Below are 17,168 nucleotides of genomic sequence, written 5' to 3' on the forward strand. Positions count from 1 at the left end.
CTAATAAAGGTGGACACAACTACTACTTCTGCTGAAAGAGTCCATAAATGTCAGAGGAGAGGGGTTGGTAAAGACTTAAAATCAGAGCTTGGCTGTTCAAGCAACATGTCAGGGCTATATACTTTTAAATGTAGTGTGTGTAACAAAGTTGTAATTACATTATAGAACTGGTCTCAAGACACTGCTGCCTTTGAAACAAAAAATGCTGCACAACTTATCTCTGCAGTTAATATTTAAACTTCTCAAACAATAAGCAATAAAACAATAACTACCATGTGCGATCATATCAATGGTTTCAGATATCAAGGCAAATTTGTTCCCAGGCAATGAAATTGCTATTGAATGTAGTTGGGATGATTTTGCACCCCAACTACATCCCAACAGTTTAATGTTAAGTGGTTTGATACAGAATTACCCAGTGTAGTAGGACAAGAATTATTTTTCCAGCCTAAAGAACCAATGCTTCTCAGAGAAGTTTACAAAGCTGGCTCTGTTTACTTTGCGACAATGTAGACCTAGAAGTGATGCAATGGTGGTGACAGCAATGACAGAGTTAGATTGCAAACAACTGATGTCTTTTTTTCAGTTTGACAGACCATGGAGAAATAGGGCTCAGGTCATTAACCACGTGGATCTGCGCACTAAAGCTGGAGTTTCGTCACCCAGCTGACTTACTGCTCAGATTCAAAGAAAGAGTTGAAATTGTTCTTTATTGGAAGTGACTCCCAGTTCACGTTAGCATGCTCATTACAGTCTCTTGGACTTCCCAGTTAAGAACACAAGATCATCTGAAAGCAGGAGAAAACTATTTGGCCCTTCCTATCTGTCCATCAATGATATTTACTATAGCACCTGTTTCTTGTACTATCCCAAGTCCCTCAATTCCCTTAACATCCAAACATTTATTGATCTATGCCATAAATATATTTGACTTTTGATCACCACAGATTCAGCAGTCCCTTATTTTGAGACTGTAACTCCCTACTCCTAGAGAGCCAGGGAAACATCTTTCCTGCGCCTTTCATGTCCAGCCCCATGGGAGTGTTAGATGTTTCAACAAGATTGCTGTCAGTGCTCCAAACTCTCCAGATGAAAGGCCTGGTCTGCTTAATCTCTCTTTAAACACTAAATCCACCAAACAAGTGGTGGATGCACAACTTCTATCACAGGGGTTCCCAACCTGGGGTCCACTGACCCCCCGGTTAATGGTAGAGATCCATGGCATAAAAAAAGATTGGGAACCCCTGCACTATCCCCAAGTACGTACTTTTTTTTTTAGGCAAGGACTCCAGGCTCAGCAATATAATCCAGATGTAATCCTATCATGGCTTTCTGTAATTCCAGAAAAACAATTCTGCTCATGTAAACACGAGAAAGTCTACAGATGCCAGAAATGCAAATCAACACGCACACAAAATGCTGGAGGAACTCAGAAGGTCAGGTAGTTTTTTTATGGGAAAAAGTAAACAGTCGATATTTCAGTCCAAGACCCTTCATCAGTACTGAGAAGGAAGGGGGAAGATGCATGAATAAAAAGGTGGGGGGGTAGGGGTGGAGGAAGGAGGCTAGCTGTAAGGTGACAGGTGTGATCAGGTGGGTGGGAAAGGTCAAGGGCTGGAAGAGGAAAGAATCTGATGGGAGAGAAGAGTGGGCAACAGGAGAAAAGGGAGGTGGAGGGGACCCGGGGAAAGTAATAGGTAGGTGAGAAATGGGGTCAGAGTAGGTAAAAAGAGGAAGTGGTGGGGGGGGGTAATTTGTTCATCAGAATGAGAAATCAATATTCATGCTATCAGGCTAGAGGGTACCCAAAAATACACACAAGCTGTTGCTGCTGCACCGAGGGTGGCCTCATCTTGGCACAAGATGCGGCCATGGAGCGACACGTTGGAACCTAAAATCCTCTTGCAATAATAACTTCCCAATTGCTTGCTGCTCATTAATTTCTTGGATCCATGTACAAAGACACCCAGATGTCTGCAAACACCAACACTTTTCAATCTCTCACCATTTAAAGAAATATTCCCCACTTCAAATCAAGTGGATAACCTCACAATTCCACACCATATTCCTTCTCCCTAGTTCTGTTTTACGCCTTACAGTTTTTGTTTAAAACACCTCTCCCAATACAAATTACACAACTCTTTAGGGGTAGGAAGCACCGTGAGATTATGTCGACCATTGAATAGGACCAAGCTAAATTAGCCAATTTGTCTTTTATTGGCCATCAAGTTCATGTGTTCATAATTAGAGCAATGTCTTTACCTTTGGCTTTCCGGTTGATCCACTAGTGTAAAGGATAAACAGAGGATCTTCAGTCTTGCACCATTCCGGTTCACATTCATCACTGGCTTCCTTCAATAGCTCATGCCACCAAACATCAACATCTGCATTCCACGGTACCTGAAATCCATTAAAATTTAAAATAATAAAACCAATTCATCGCAACTGTTAAAAATACACATGTACTGTAATTGATTAAGTAACCTTAACATGGCATTATTTCATAGGCTGCTTTGGAATTAAAAACATGTTCAATGAAACCAAAGGTAAATGATTATTAAATGATTGCAATTACCGTTAATACTTACAAGTTTTCAATCTAGAGACTTAAAATAAGTGTTATTTGTCAATGTACATAGAAAATACAGTGAAATTGTTGTTCTCCAAAGATCGGACAAACTGAAGCACAAGAGCAGTGTAATGGCCAGAAATGCCAGAAATCCGAATAAGAAGAGCTGAAGTAACGTAGATCAGTCTAAATCTACGTTAAAAGAGTTAGCGTTATATAAGTGGTGAAGCAGGTATATATTGAAAAATTTGCATCAGCCCTTTAGAATGCTATCTATCTTCAAAAATTTTTTGCTGAATAACAGAGGTACTTGCAAAAATATTTATACTTAAACTAGATTTAAAAAAACTACTTTAAGAGCTAATTGTACAGAAGGTAAATAAATTTGATTCAAAAATATCCAAAACAACAACCCAGTCAATTCTAACATAGGTGATACATGTTGAGCAAAAAGTCAAAGGAGACAAAAGGCAGAACATCCTATTCTATTCAGACTTGTGTCAAAAGATCTTCAACACCTATCTGAACTATCAGAACAGAGAGAAAAGCTATCCAGAGTCACAACATAGAATAAGGACCTTCAGCCTATTGAATCCACAGCAACCAACAACCACCCATATACACTAATGCTACACTAATCAGTTTTTATATTACAGTAGCAGAAAAGTACAACACCAAACAGGCCCTTTGGCCCATCTAGCCCATGCCAACCCATTTAAACTGCCTACTTCCATATTCTCCCCAATTTCGTACCAACTTCCTCCACATTTTACCACTCACCTAGGGGCATACTAGGGGCAACTTAGTGCAGGCAATTAACCTAAAAACCTGCACGTCTCTCCAAAGTGGAAAGAAACCAGTCTCAATGAAGGGTCTCAGCCTGAGACATTGATTGTTTATCCCCCTCCATAGGTGCTGCCTGACCTGCTGAGTTCCTCCAGCATTTTAAATGTCACCCAGTCACAGGAAGGATGTGTGAACTCTATAGACTCTGTGCTGAAAGCATCCTAGCCAAGCTTGGGGGGGGGGGGGCGGGGGGAGTAAAAAATGAAACAAACAATGGAAAAAGAAAACAACTTTTGATGTACGAGCAGACCGAATAGATGACAATTGCACAAGATTTCAGAATTACACAAACAGCCAAGGCTCACAATAAATGTTTTAACATATGAGGGAGGACCTTTGCAGCAAAGTCAGAAGAGGATTGCCAAATTCACATTAATAAAAATGAATATGACATGCGACTCTTAAAGATCAAGCAGCAATAGTATACATGGGTTGAAGCAGCAAAAACTTAACAAATTGCAGGAGGAAGTGAAAGGATCAGACAGTAGCCTATTCTAGTATTACTCCAATTTCTTTAGTTGCAAATTGAAATCATGAGGTCAATGCACAGAAGTTCAGCATGATTACTTCTTTAAAAGTAGCTAGTTCTCTCTGGACAGTGTAACAAAACAGAAGTTTAGCTTTCTCCAGTATTTGACCAAGTTAAATGACTCACATTTGAAGAGTGGATTGAACTTCAGCAGTAACAAAGAATGAAGAAAACCACGTTTCAAAACCCATTGTAAGTAAGTGGAGCAACACACATAAAAGTTGCTGGTGAACGCAGCAGGCCAGGCAGCATCTCTAGGAAGAGGTGCAGTCGACGTTTCAGGCCGAGCGCAGTAAGTGGAACCAGAATAGGCAGGCATGCCTGCCAGACAAGTTCAAGGTTTAAGGTTGAAATGCCTAAAGGACTGCACTAATATTTTATTTAAAAATTTCCTCATGCTCAATATGTCACAAGTGTATGCTGATTCAAATACTCTAACATTAAAATATAAAAATAAAATTTTACAGTGTTCAAAAGCTAACGATGCTTGCATAATTTCTTTATCCAGAGCACATTTAACAGTCTGCTTTCAACAGGCTCTCACCATTCTTTAAATTCAATTTCTACATACTACAGAAAAGACCCAAATCATTTCATTCAGTCATTCCTGTTTTTACAGTATTGCTCCAGAATGGCTTGTTGGAACCAAGTAGCTCCAGACGGTGCCTTGTCTGTAGAAGCCAGAGAGTCTGTTTGCACTGAAGCAGTCAGCTTGCCTTTCTTTGCTTTTATGGCACAGCAGCAATGCAAGACTTTAATCCACCCTGCTGCACATTACAACTACAATAGCTGGTCAGAAGCTGGAGACCCCTACAGCAATAGCTTACCTCTTGATTCCCTACAGCCTTTCCACCATCGAATAAGACACATCTAGTGCAGAGCGGCAGGTTAGAACATTCCCCACTTAACAGGAAGAGTGTTGTCCCAATAATCAAAACCCTGCACAATCTACATGACAAAATGACAATACTTCAGTGGCGCTCTATTGACTATTCTTAATATTCAGAATAAAAACTGACAATACTGGAAATACTCAGGTGAAGCTGCAGCTGTGGGAAGAGAAGCAAAGCTAATAGTTCAGGTCAAAGGTCATTCACCTGAAAACAATATATATTAATTTCTCTGTTGTCAGAAGACCTTCATCACAATGTGAATCCGCTACAAAATACACTGCTATTATACACTGTGGCTATCCGACATCACATTCCAAAACGTTATTAGAGTCATTGAGCAATACTGAAAGGACACAGGCCCTTCTGCCCAGCTCACCCAGCCGGCTGAAAGGATGAAGGTGCAGCTGCATGGAAATACCAGCAACTTGGAAACACATCACTGAGCATTCATTGCAGATGGCACCAAATCCTGGAATACCCTCCCAGAAGGATTGCAGCAGTTGGCCACCACTTAAACATCAATGGGGTAGGCTATCCAACTGCTTGGGTTTAGATCAGGTAGGATTTTAAAAATGCAACGATTTCCAACCCAAATCAACTCAGACTCACTCATTTTGGGTTAATGAATGCTGTTCCAAGAGTGGCCAACTAAGTCCTTCCCAATAGGTAATTTCCTCAACCAAATACTTTAATGAAGCTGGATTGCTTATATTCCATCTCTTATATAAAACTTATCCCTGTAGGTATGGAAGAAGAGGAACTACAACTTCAAAGACACAAAGCACATTTATTATCAAAGTACGTATGCAGTAAGTAACCGTGAGATTCGCCTTCCCACAGACAGTCACGCAACAAAGACAACCATGGAACCTATTCAAAGAAAAACATCAAATCCCCAACATGCAAAAAATAAAGAACAAATCACACAAGAAATAGCAAAAAACACAGAATATAAAACACCAAACTACAAAGTCATTGAAAGAGTCCAGGCATATTCAGTCCAGGTCAGTTCATCCCAACCCAGCACTATGTTTTTCATCATCTTCAAGTTGCAGAGCCTGTCCATCGCGATGAAAATCACTCAAAATTGCAAAAAAGGGAGCCTATCCCCGTTTATGCTTTAGTAGTGGTTAAATGCTGCAATCATTCTTCGAAGGAATATTCCAGGATTTGGAGCCATCTACAATGAAGGATCAATTGTCACTGGTATTCCCATCTCCTATCATTCCATCCATTCCCCTACTCCGACTCACAGATTTTCCTCTCCCCATTTCTCCACTCCTCATGCTAGCCTTTCTAATCCCTCTCTCATCTTGTCAGTCAGCTGCTTCTCAGTGATCAGAGTCAGAGTCAGAAGCATCTACTCAGGCCCTTTAGTATATGAAAGTAACACTGTATACTTTGCCTTTGATGGTTTGCATCCATTGCAAAGCACTTTGAGGTATCCTGTAAAAGACAGGAAAAACAGTACAAACATGCAAGCCTGTCTTTTGGCTGCGCAAGTATAAGAGCCCTTATCTACTCAGACAAGAACATCTACACTTAAGAGTGAATCTAGTACATACCAGGAGATATCTAGAGCAAAAAGCTCAGAGAACTATGACTATGTAAAATGTGAATTATTTGTATCATTAACTTGTTTGCATCGTGTTCAATATCAAATTAGCTATGACAAAATACTTAAGATTCAAATTAGAGACGGCAAAGTATACTGTAGAGCTGGTGTGATGAGAAAATACAGAGGCATGCAAAAGTTTGGGCACCCCTGGTCAAAATTTCTTTTACTGTGAATAGCTAAGTAAAAGATGAACTGATTTCCAAAAGGCATAAAACTAAAGATGACACATTTCTTTAATATTTTAAGAAAACTTTATCTCCATCTTTTACAGTTTCAAAATAACACAAAAGGAAAAGGGCCCAAAGCAGAAGTTTGGGCACCCTGCATGGTCAGTACTTAGTAACACCCACTTTGGCAAGTATCACAGCTTGTAAACGCTTTCTGTAGCCAGCTAAGAGTCTTTCAATTCTTGTTTGGGGAATTTTCACCCATTCTTCCTTGCAAAAGGCTTCTAGTTCTGTGAAATTCTTGGGCTGTCTTGCATGCACTGCTCTTTTGAGGTCTATCCACAGATTTTCAATGATGTTTAGGTCGGGGGACTGTGAGGGCCATGGCAAAACCTTCAGCTTGCGCCTCTTGAGGTAGTCCATTGTGGATTTTGAGGTCTGTTCAGGATTATTATCCTGTTGTAGAAGCCATCCTCTTTTCATCTTTAGCTTTTTTACAGACAGTGTGATGTTTGCTTCCAGAATTTGCTGGTATTTAATTGAATTTATTCTTCCCTCTACCAGTGAAATGTTCCCCTTGCCACTGGCTGCAACACAAGCCCAAAGCATGATCGATCCACTTCTGTGTTTAACAGTTGGAGAGGTGTTCTTTTCATGAAATTCTGCACCCTTTTTTCTCCAAACATACCTTTGCTCAATGCTATAAAGTTCTATTTTAACTTCATCAGTCCACAGGACTTGATTCCAAAATGCATCAGGCTTGTTTAGATGTTCCATGGCTGAAGGTTTTGCCATGGTCCTCACAGTCCCCCGACCTAAACATCATTGAGAATCTGTGGATAGACCTCAAATAGCAGTGCATGCAAGACGACCCAAGAATCTCACAGAACTAGAAGCCTTTTGCAAGGAAGAATGGGCGAAAATCCCCCAAACAAGAATTGAAAGACTCTTAGCTGGCTACAGAAAGCGTTTACAAGCTGTGATACTTGCCAAAGGGGGTGTTACTAAGTACTGCCATGCAGGGTGCCCAAACTTCTGCTTTGGCCCTTTTCCTTTTTTGTTATTTTGAAACTGTAAAAGATGGAAATAAAGTTTTCTTGCTTAAAATATTAAAGAAGTGTGTCATCTTTAACTTTATGCCTTTTGGAAATCAGGTCTTTTACTCGCTTAGCTATTCACAGTAATGGAAATTTTGACCAGGGGTGCCCAAACTTTTGCATGCCACTGTATTTTTGCAGATCACATCTGAGTATTTGTTGCTTGGAGTAACTGAAATGATCTTCACACTCTTCACAAATACAATTAATTAATAACCATGCACTAAAATTTGGCAGCAGGTAGGGAGGGAAATAAATGGTTGATGTTTCATCTTGGCCTTAGACACTGACTGATTGTCTCTCTCCAGAGATGCCACCTGACTTGCTGAGCTCCTCCAGCATTGTGTGTGTTATGCAAGATTTCCAGCATCTTCAGATGATAATCTAAAATCTGGTTGCTGGATGATGCCCCAAAACATAACACATAGGAAAGACCACATTAGAGCCTCATCTTGATAACGACATGGGAAATAAAATATGATAAATGCTCAGAATTACAAACTGGTGTTTCAGACACAAAATGGTTTCATTAAATAAAAGTAAAATTCTGAGAAATGAGTCTGCACGTATTTTATTTAAGCAAGTTCATGCGAGAATTAGAAATGGCAAAACATCAGTAACCACAGTTGACAAATGGAAGAGAGAATAGAAACTTGCTTCCAATAGCAGTCGAAACTGACAACGGTAGAAACAACACTAAAGCAACTGCATCCTAAAACTTCAATAGTAAACTGCTCCAGACAATTTACTCTTGATTATACAATACACAAGTAGGATCTCAGCAATATTAAAAACTTTGATCACAACCGTCTGATATAACAAAACAAATAATTCAAAACTCATCACTTAACTTGTCCCAGCTGCTACCTCAACTAGGGTTATAGGATAGGATGCATTTTGATTTCTCAGCCACTGAGTCATTCATGCATTAATTATAGTCATACAGCACACAGCAGTATCTTCAACCCACCAAGTCCACGCTGAACACCTAACCTGCACTTAGAATTCTAGCATAATCCTATTTTATTCTCCCCACATTCCCAGTAGATCATCCTACCAGCCTGCACATCTATGGGATATGGGAGGAGATTGGAGCACCCAGAGAAGATCCACACTGTGACTAGGAGAAAATGCAAACTTGGCAGAGTCAGTATCTGAAGTCAGGACTGACCGAATCACTGGAGCTGTGAGACAGCACCTCTGTCAGGGAATGATTTGAAGACTTTCCTTGTTGGAGCTTGATTTTTTGTTAAGTGAAATCTGAACAACAAATATGTATTGAAATTCTGCTGAACCCCCAATGGAGATGCTTGTTTATTTTAAGGAACTTTTGATAGGATCAATATATTGCATGGAATATATTTGCATATTAGGGGAATTAAGGGTTATGGGGGAAAGAGAGGTAGGTGGAGGTGAGTCCATGGCCAGATCAGCCATGATCTTATTAAATGTGGGCAGGTTTGACAGGCCGGATGGCCTACTCCTGCTCCTATTTCTTATTCTATTCTATTCTAACACTTGATAGGATGATTTAAAAAGTGTACTGACGTAGATGGAATACAGGGACATTCAGTACAAAAAATAAAAGGCAGCTGAGATTGATAGCCAATTTCACAAAATAATGTTAATAAATTGAGGGAATGGATGGGCAAGAAGAGCAGCATATAGCAAAGCTAAGATGCAGTTTTCAAAGTTGGCAGCTACATTAAAACTAAAATACCTGGATTTTATGATGAGTATTCTTTGTTTCCTCATTGTCCTTACCCTGTAGAAAATTCATAGATGAAAGATGCAACAGTTTTGGTAAATACTTTTATACTAAAGCAGGTTTCCCTTTAGAGAACTTAAAACTACCCTTACACTAAACAGACACTCGGATACGTCTTCCATCCAACACCAATGCAGATAAATTCCAAGTCTAAACAGGAAGTTAATTATTGCTTTTCACTTTTTGATATCAATAATACAAATAAATTACTAGTAAGAACATTACAATTTTTAACTCATAGCTCAGGCTTTCATAAGGTAAACTAAATCACAACTGTCTATCAAGACAAACAATCAATGCTGTAGAGTGGATTGAGATGAGAATACATGGTATATCCAAGGAGATAACTGCCACACAAGTATCTGTTAATTGTGAACCAACCATCTCCAAAGTGGCAAACTAATCTGCACAAAAGAAACCGCATTGTATTTTGCTGTGCATGTTAAAACATTTCTGCTATACCTCACCTGACAGGGCCGCTTTGCAGGAGGTGATTCCGGAGTAATTGAAGTCTCAGCTTCACCAGCTTCTTCTGTTCCTCCATTGTGCTTTACAACAATGCATTTGCGCACATGGAAGTTCCTTCAAAGTTAGAAAGGTTTTAGAGGCTAGAACAATTTTTGTTTGGAAAGTATGTTAAGAACAAACCACACCAATACAGAAAAGACACCAGAGAACTCAGCAGTTTCTTTTCACAATATATTTCCAGAGTGCTTACCTTATTAAGAAAGGGATCATTCATCCCTCATATCTGCTCCTTAAATTCATTTACCTCAATGCCACTTTCCTGCACTAATCCCATTTCCTTTGATTATCTTAAAAACCACACACATATCAATCTCTGCCTTGAATATATCCAACAACTGCACCTCCACAGCCCACAGGTAGAGAATTCTGAAGATTCATTATCCACTGTCTGAAGGGGTTTTTCCCCTCACTCAGTCTTTATTTTCTGATGTTATCCCTGGTTTTCGACACCTGAGCCAGGACAAATATTATCCATGCGTCTGGTCACATGAGTCATCTCATTCTCTTGGACTCCAGTATAGACCCTTCCTTGTGATGTCTTCTCACAGGCAATGCCCCACTCCCAACCTCATTCCAGAAATCAACCTGATGAACATTTATTGCTCTTATTCTGTTGGAAAAAACAAAAAAGTGCTGGAAACACTCAGCAGATCAGACAGCATCTGTGAAAAAAGAAACAGAGCTAATGTTTCAGGTCAAAGATGCTTCATGAGATTAAATGCACCTTGACCTGTTGAGTATTTCCATCATTTCCTGCTTTTATTTCATATTTCTGGCATTTTCAGTTTTTATTTCATTCTCTATCATAAAAAAATCTTTCTATATGTATGGAAAACAGATGTGAATGCACTGTTTCAAGTGCAGTGACATCTGGGCCTCTGTACAATTTCAGTTAGATACCTTTACACTTGTACTCAAATTAATCCATTTTCTCTCTCTCTCTCTCTCACGTGCACTCATTTGCCTCCCTAAATTCTAATTATACTTACATATTACTTTTCCTACAAAACTTTGCACATGGTGATCCAGATTCTTCCAGACACCAACGTTTACCTATTATTTTATTTTCCCACCAGGGTTCATTTATTTAAAAATTGTACACCACATACCTCTCTCTGCACTTCCTCAGTGCTTCATCCACTACCTGCTTCAGGTTTATGAGTTTATCACCTCTGTAGAATCCATCTAAAATTAAGAGTTGTGCACGTTAAATACTTAGACTTGAATGTAGTGTTTTTACTGGATTGGTAACCAAGTGCAAATTCACTGGAAATGAAATCTATCGTGGATGTCTCATGAAAATCCCAAGATCATTCTAAAAAAAAATCTAATCTTTCTCCAAAGCTAAAGCACCCACCTAAGGTGTGGTGCTCAAAACTGGATAAAGTACTCCATGTGAGATGTAACCAGCTCTTTGGACAACTACAAGTTCACTTCTAATGCCTTGCAATCCAATTCCTGTATTGATAGGTTTATTTTTGTATCTATTAGATTTCGGTAACCTTTAAGCATGGACAAACAAGTCCCTGGACCCTCACAGCTTCACCAGATAAAAGACACACTCATAGCTATCCTTCTCAATCTAACTGCACTTACATTATTAGAAATCTATTGCTAAAATTTTGCAAAATGCTCTTCAGTAACTAATGAAGGGAGTTTCCAGTCTATCATTGGGGCAACACCCAGGCCAATATACAAGTGGTGTTAAGTCCCCAAGGAGAGGGGGGCCTATTCTTCATTACTGCTACCTGCCAAGTCCAGCACACGCAGATTAACCATTCTATTACTGTACTCAAAATAAAATACTGCTTAATCTAAACGCCACTTTATATGCTGTTTGTTATTACATTCAACAATAAATCTCTTCCAAAACAGCTCTCTACCCAATACAACAGACTGCCTTTAGTTACTGAGAAATGTCTTAAATTCACATGGATTGCTAGGGCGGGGTATGATGTGCATGGCTTGGTTATAGGCAGCCTGGAAAGCGACATCAAATTTTTTTTTAAACCCTGTCTGACACACATCTAAAGATAAAGAGACTATCTTTATCTGTCACATGTACATTGAAATATTGAAACATACTATAGTGAAGTGCGTTATATGTGTTAACGACCAACACAGTGCAGCCCACAAGTGTCACCACACTTCCAGTGCCAACATAGCATGCCCACAACTGATTAGCTCTGTCCTGTACGTCTTTAGCATGTGGGGAAAGCAGACCATCTGGAGGAAACACACAGTAACGGGAAGAATGTACAAACACTTTACAGACAGTGGCAGGAGTTGAACCCCAACCGCTGATCACTGGCCCCGTAATAGTGTTACACAATGGCATGGTGCCAACCTGATCAGTGGACTAGTATGACAGTGGATAAGAACTGATATATAAAATTTCTTCAGAATGGAGCAATAATTTCTGTCTGTTCTGCACTTAAGAACAGGGCATCAAGGGGTATGGTGAGAGGGCAAGTATATGGGGTTGAATGGGATTCAGGATCAACCATGATGAAATGGCAGAGCAGACTCGAAGGGCTGAATGGCCTAGTTCTGCTCCTATGTCTTATGGTCTAAGAAATTAGTAAACATAAATATCTCTATTATGTATATATTTTACACTAACGGGGAAGTATAGAAAAGTAGTACAACAATTGGCAAATTTTATGCAAAAACACATCAGGGAAATGGATGTTTAATTACCTGCTGTAACCAAAAAAGTGCAGCGAGAATCCAGAATTCTTTCACACAGAGATTCTGAAGAAAATCCTGCAAACTGAAGGTTATAATTATTTTAAAATTCATTCACAGGCAAGGATGTCATTTCTAGGGCAGAGTGGCCAAGTGACTCCAGCCCCAGGAGAACAAAATATATTTGAACTTCAAGTTGGAGTAGAAGACAATGGACCCAAATTGATGTTAGCTCTTCACATGCATGATGCACCAGCATAAGGAAGCACAGTGTCACTGAGTATTATACAAGGGAGAACAAAAGAAAATCTGAAAGAGCGAGGAAGCTAGACTTAAGAAAGGTTAATAAGGAACTTCAAAATTATGGAAGGTTTTAATAGGCAATGTTTATACTCATGGAGGAGAACAAAACTAAAAGCCTTTGATGTAAGAAGAGTACTGAAAGGTCAGTTGGGGAATTCAGAAATAACTTCTTTACCCAGACTGTGGTGGAAATGTGGAACTCACCACCACCGAGTGGTGGAAGCAAATAGTATAGGTGTGTATCAGGAGAGGCTGAGTGAACAGAGAGTTTTGTTAATAGATTTAGATGAAGTGGAGCAAGACTCAAGGGAAACACAAAACACCAATGTAGGTTGGTGGAGCTGAATGGCCTGCATCTGTGTTATGCACTCTAAAATTTTACTCACCACAATGGAATGGATTGCGCCTATTCTGACACAAGCTAACATGGCAACAACCAATTCTATAATCATAGGCATGTATATTGCAATTCTGTCTCCTTTCTTCACTCCTGTGGATTTAATTAAAAGGGCATTGTGACAAAATGAAAGAATACAAAAATAGGAACAGAAATAAGCCATACACACGCTACACCTTTCTCCCCCTCATCCAAGCCTCCTGCGTAATTCGATAACATCAAAGCAGGTCTGACTTTAGCCTCAATACTAATTTCCTGCTTATATCATAATCTATACCTTTCCTGTAATCTAAAAATTTCACCCTCCTCGTTCTTGAATATCTCTTTGATGACGGTCTCAACAGGTCTCTGGGATTGAGAATTTCAAGTATTCATTACGATCAGAGTTGATACTCTCTCTTATTCCTTGTCTCAATGTGAGGGTCTTTACTCTGAAACTACTGAATGCCCCTTTTCCTAGATTCCTTTATTACAGCAAATATTCTTCCAACATATACCCCGTTAAATCCTTTCAGAGACTTACGTTTTTGCAAGATTTCCTCTCGTTTTTCTGATCTCCAATGAATAAAGAGCAATTAACACAACCTTTCTATCACTTCATTCCAATAAAGGCAATCACTTCATCCCAATTAACCTGCCACCAGTATGTCTTTGGACTGTGGGAGGAAACCGGAGCACCTGGGGGAAACCCATGTGGACACAGGGAGAGCGTACAAACTCCTTTAGGCAGCAGTGGGATTTGAACCAGGGTTGTAGGTACTGTAAAGTGTTGTGCTAACCACTATGCTACCGTGCCACTTCAACTATCTTGAAAGCAAGTACATCATTCTTTAAAATGTCTAGAACATGGCAGGATGTATGCCATTTTAGCAACATTCATTCTGTTTGATGCCTTGCAGTATGGAAGGAAACTTGGCCTTCTTCCCCATTTTAACCTGGAGTAACTTGTAAACAAAATTCAAAACAATGATTAATGTTCATATTCTGACCTTCATCTACACAATTTATATATTTGAGACATTTTTAGACTATTATTTCATTTTGGGAGAGTCTTACTATTTTTAGATGGACTCCTGAAAATAAACTTTCTCAACACAATTTTTCAGCTAATGTCTCCCACCCTCTCAGAAAAAAAAGCACAGAAACATATAATTTTTTGAAAAAAATGACTTGAAATTTGAAACAAAACTATGAAAGGTAATTGACACATAAGAAAAGCAAATTTGAATTTGTTTACTTGCTCTAAAATATTTAGTTATTTCCAATTACCAATTCAAGCCAAATTAAATAGATGGCGTACTATCTAAACAAATTCAAGGATAATCATTTGTGCATTAAAAGCCAAGTTGAGATCTCAAAATAATATAAATTTACAGTACTGTGCAAAAGTCTTAGGGACATTTATATAGCTAGGGTGCTCAAGACTTCTGCACTGCACTGTACTGCTACCACAAAAAAAAACAAATTTCATAACATATGTGAGTGATGATAAACCTGATTCTGATATGGGTCTCTATTGTGGACTGAGAGTGGGAATGGGGCAGGGAGAGGGAAATCATGGTCGGGAAAAGGGGAAAGGGGGAGCGGAAAGCATTCTGTAATGATCAATAACCCTATTGTTAGGAATCAAATGATCTTGCCTGGTGTCTCAGGGTTGGGTATGTCTATACCCTCACCCCTGGCACTGCTTCTCTGCCACCTGCCCCACTCCCCTCCCACGGCACTCCATCCTCACGATTCCCCACATCCTTTGCTCCTGCCAGATCTACAAACTCACTCTGCTCCATAATGACAGTAGTGCAAAAGACTTAAGCACGCTAGCTACAAATATGTGGCCAAGATTTTTGTAGCTGCCACTCATCTACTCATTCCTGAATATTGTGTAAGTTTTGCTATGGAGAGCTCCACCTTTTGAGAGCTTGGAATGGAATTGAACACAGTACCGGCGACAGCGAGGGAACATCTCCACTTCCGACTTGATGAAATACAAGCTTCAGACAAAGCAGCTGATGTTGGTTAAACATAGCACACTACCCCGAGGAGCTCCTGCAATCATATCCTGGTACTTAGGGTGACCACTCCAACACTTCTAGATGACCGTGACTGGGAATGCTCCAGCTTGTCTTTAGCATTCACACAATGCCGCCCGACAGCAAGGGGAATCTCTCTGTTAGCATTGTGCATCTTCATTCGTAACTAAGTATCCATTATCAAAGACTACCACAAAGACCATGCCCTCTTCTTGCTACTACCATTGGGCAGACCTTAGGTGCCACACAACCAGATTCAGAAATATTTATTATCCTACAACCATCAGTCTCCTGATCCAGAGAAGATAACTTCATTCACCACTACTCTGAACTGCGTCTACAACCTACAGACCCACTTTTCAGGCTTCTTTACAACTCATGTTCTCAGTATTATTTTTATTTTCACAGTTTGTCTTCTTTTGCACATTGGTTCTTTGTCAGTCTTTCCTTATGTATAGTTTTTCATAAAATTATTATGTACTTCTTTTCTCCTGTAAATGCTGGCAAGAAAATGAATCTCAAGGTGGTATATGGTACTTTGATAATAAATTTACTTTGACTCTTTGAAGTATGACAAGTCTGCAGAGTGATGAAGCAAGAACTTTAAATGTTTGTAATAAAGAAAAGCAGTAAAAGTTTGAAGGTTATTCTTTTGTTTGGAATATATTTGTTCATTAGTTATGACAGTGCAATAGAGACCCAAGGGTAAAGGGAAGTTTACCTGACCAAGGCAGCTCGATCAAGACTTGATGTGATGATACTTTTACAAACAAGTCTAAACAAAAGTAGGTCTCTGGGCAATGGGTTGAGAACAAATAAAAATTGTGATTTTAAATTTTAAATGCCTTTATATTGTGAGGGAGTGTTTAGACCCGATCCACCTCAGACAGCATTATTTTGCCTGATTAAATATCAAAGATCAGGATAGAAAACAGTGTAATATATCTACATATACTATTAAGGACAAAATATAAACTAACTATTATGATATCAGTAAACAATTCTAAAATTGACAATCATATCCATTAATGCACAGGCTTCTTGAAGTCACCAAAAAAGAAGAATTTTAAATTTTCAATATGACTCCTATGATATTTAATATTCTAAAAAGCACATTTCAGATTAATTCAAAATTGTTCAGTTGCTTCCAAAGGGTTAAAGAATAAACAATATTTTCTATGTTGGTTTTATTTCTAATGTACAATGCATGTACTACACTGGAACATGTTGATGAATACTGTTTTAACCTGCATTGTCAAGGCCAATTTGCCTTTCATGCACAAAGTCACTTTACATTCCATTGTAAGGCAAGGTGTTACTTACTGTATGTCTGGGTTGCTAAACATTTTGCACTTTTTTTGACTATACCTTCAGCCTTCATTCAACTTATCAACAGAAAGAAGCATTATCTTGTGCTTTATTTGGCCAACATAAGAAAAAAAAAGTTGATAAGTAAACCATTGTCTTTTTCGGAAACAATGACCATTAATAAAACTAATCTGTATATCCGTTTAAACAGCAATAGACAAAAGTATCAAAGATCTTGTATTAAGCTTCTACCTTTGATAGCTTGCTTTTACAGAACAATCGAGCTGAATTTTAAGAGGCAAGTTGTGGACCTTACCCTGAGCTCGTAGAACATTGGCAAATTTGCAGACTTGCTGTAAAAGGCCCTTATAAGTTATTTCCATACTGTCCCCAGGGTCATTCCCTTCCCTGCAAAGAAACAAGATAC

General features: G+C 39.0%; 1 protein-coding gene across 2 annotated transcripts in view; it reads right to left on the reverse strand.

The window, feature by feature from the left end:
• Nucleotides 1-17,168, reverse strand: part of acss2 (acyl-CoA synthetase short chain family member 2) — an 80,964-nt gene that overhangs the window by 30,441 nt on the left and 33,355 nt on the right. Inside the window, exons 3-9 of one of the 2 annotated variants that reach the window (XM_063041294.1) lie at nt 17,058-17,149; nt 13,393-13,496; nt 12,716-12,788; nt 11,125-11,200; nt 9,955-10,069; nt 9,440-9,484; nt 2,263-2,400 (exon numbers count right to left, since the gene is read on the reverse strand). In XM_063041294.1, coding sequence (XP_062897364.1) covers nt 2,263-2,400; nt 9,440-9,484; nt 9,955-10,069; nt 11,125-11,200; nt 12,716-12,788; nt 13,393-13,496; nt 17,058-17,149 — 643 coding nt within the window. The remainder of the gene's footprint in view (nt 1-2,262; nt 2,401-9,439; nt 9,485-9,954; nt 10,070-11,124; nt 11,201-12,715; nt 12,789-13,392; nt 13,497-17,057; nt 17,150-17,168) is intronic. The other variant, XM_063041295.1, reaches the window with a different exon arrangement.

This window comes from Mobula hypostoma, chromosome 2 (genome assembly GCF_963921235.1).
Source record: "Mobula hypostoma chromosome 2, sMobHyp1.1, whole genome shotgun sequence".
Lineage (NCBI taxonomy): Eukaryota > Metazoa > Chordata > Chondrichthyes > Myliobatiformes > Myliobatidae > Mobula > Mobula hypostoma.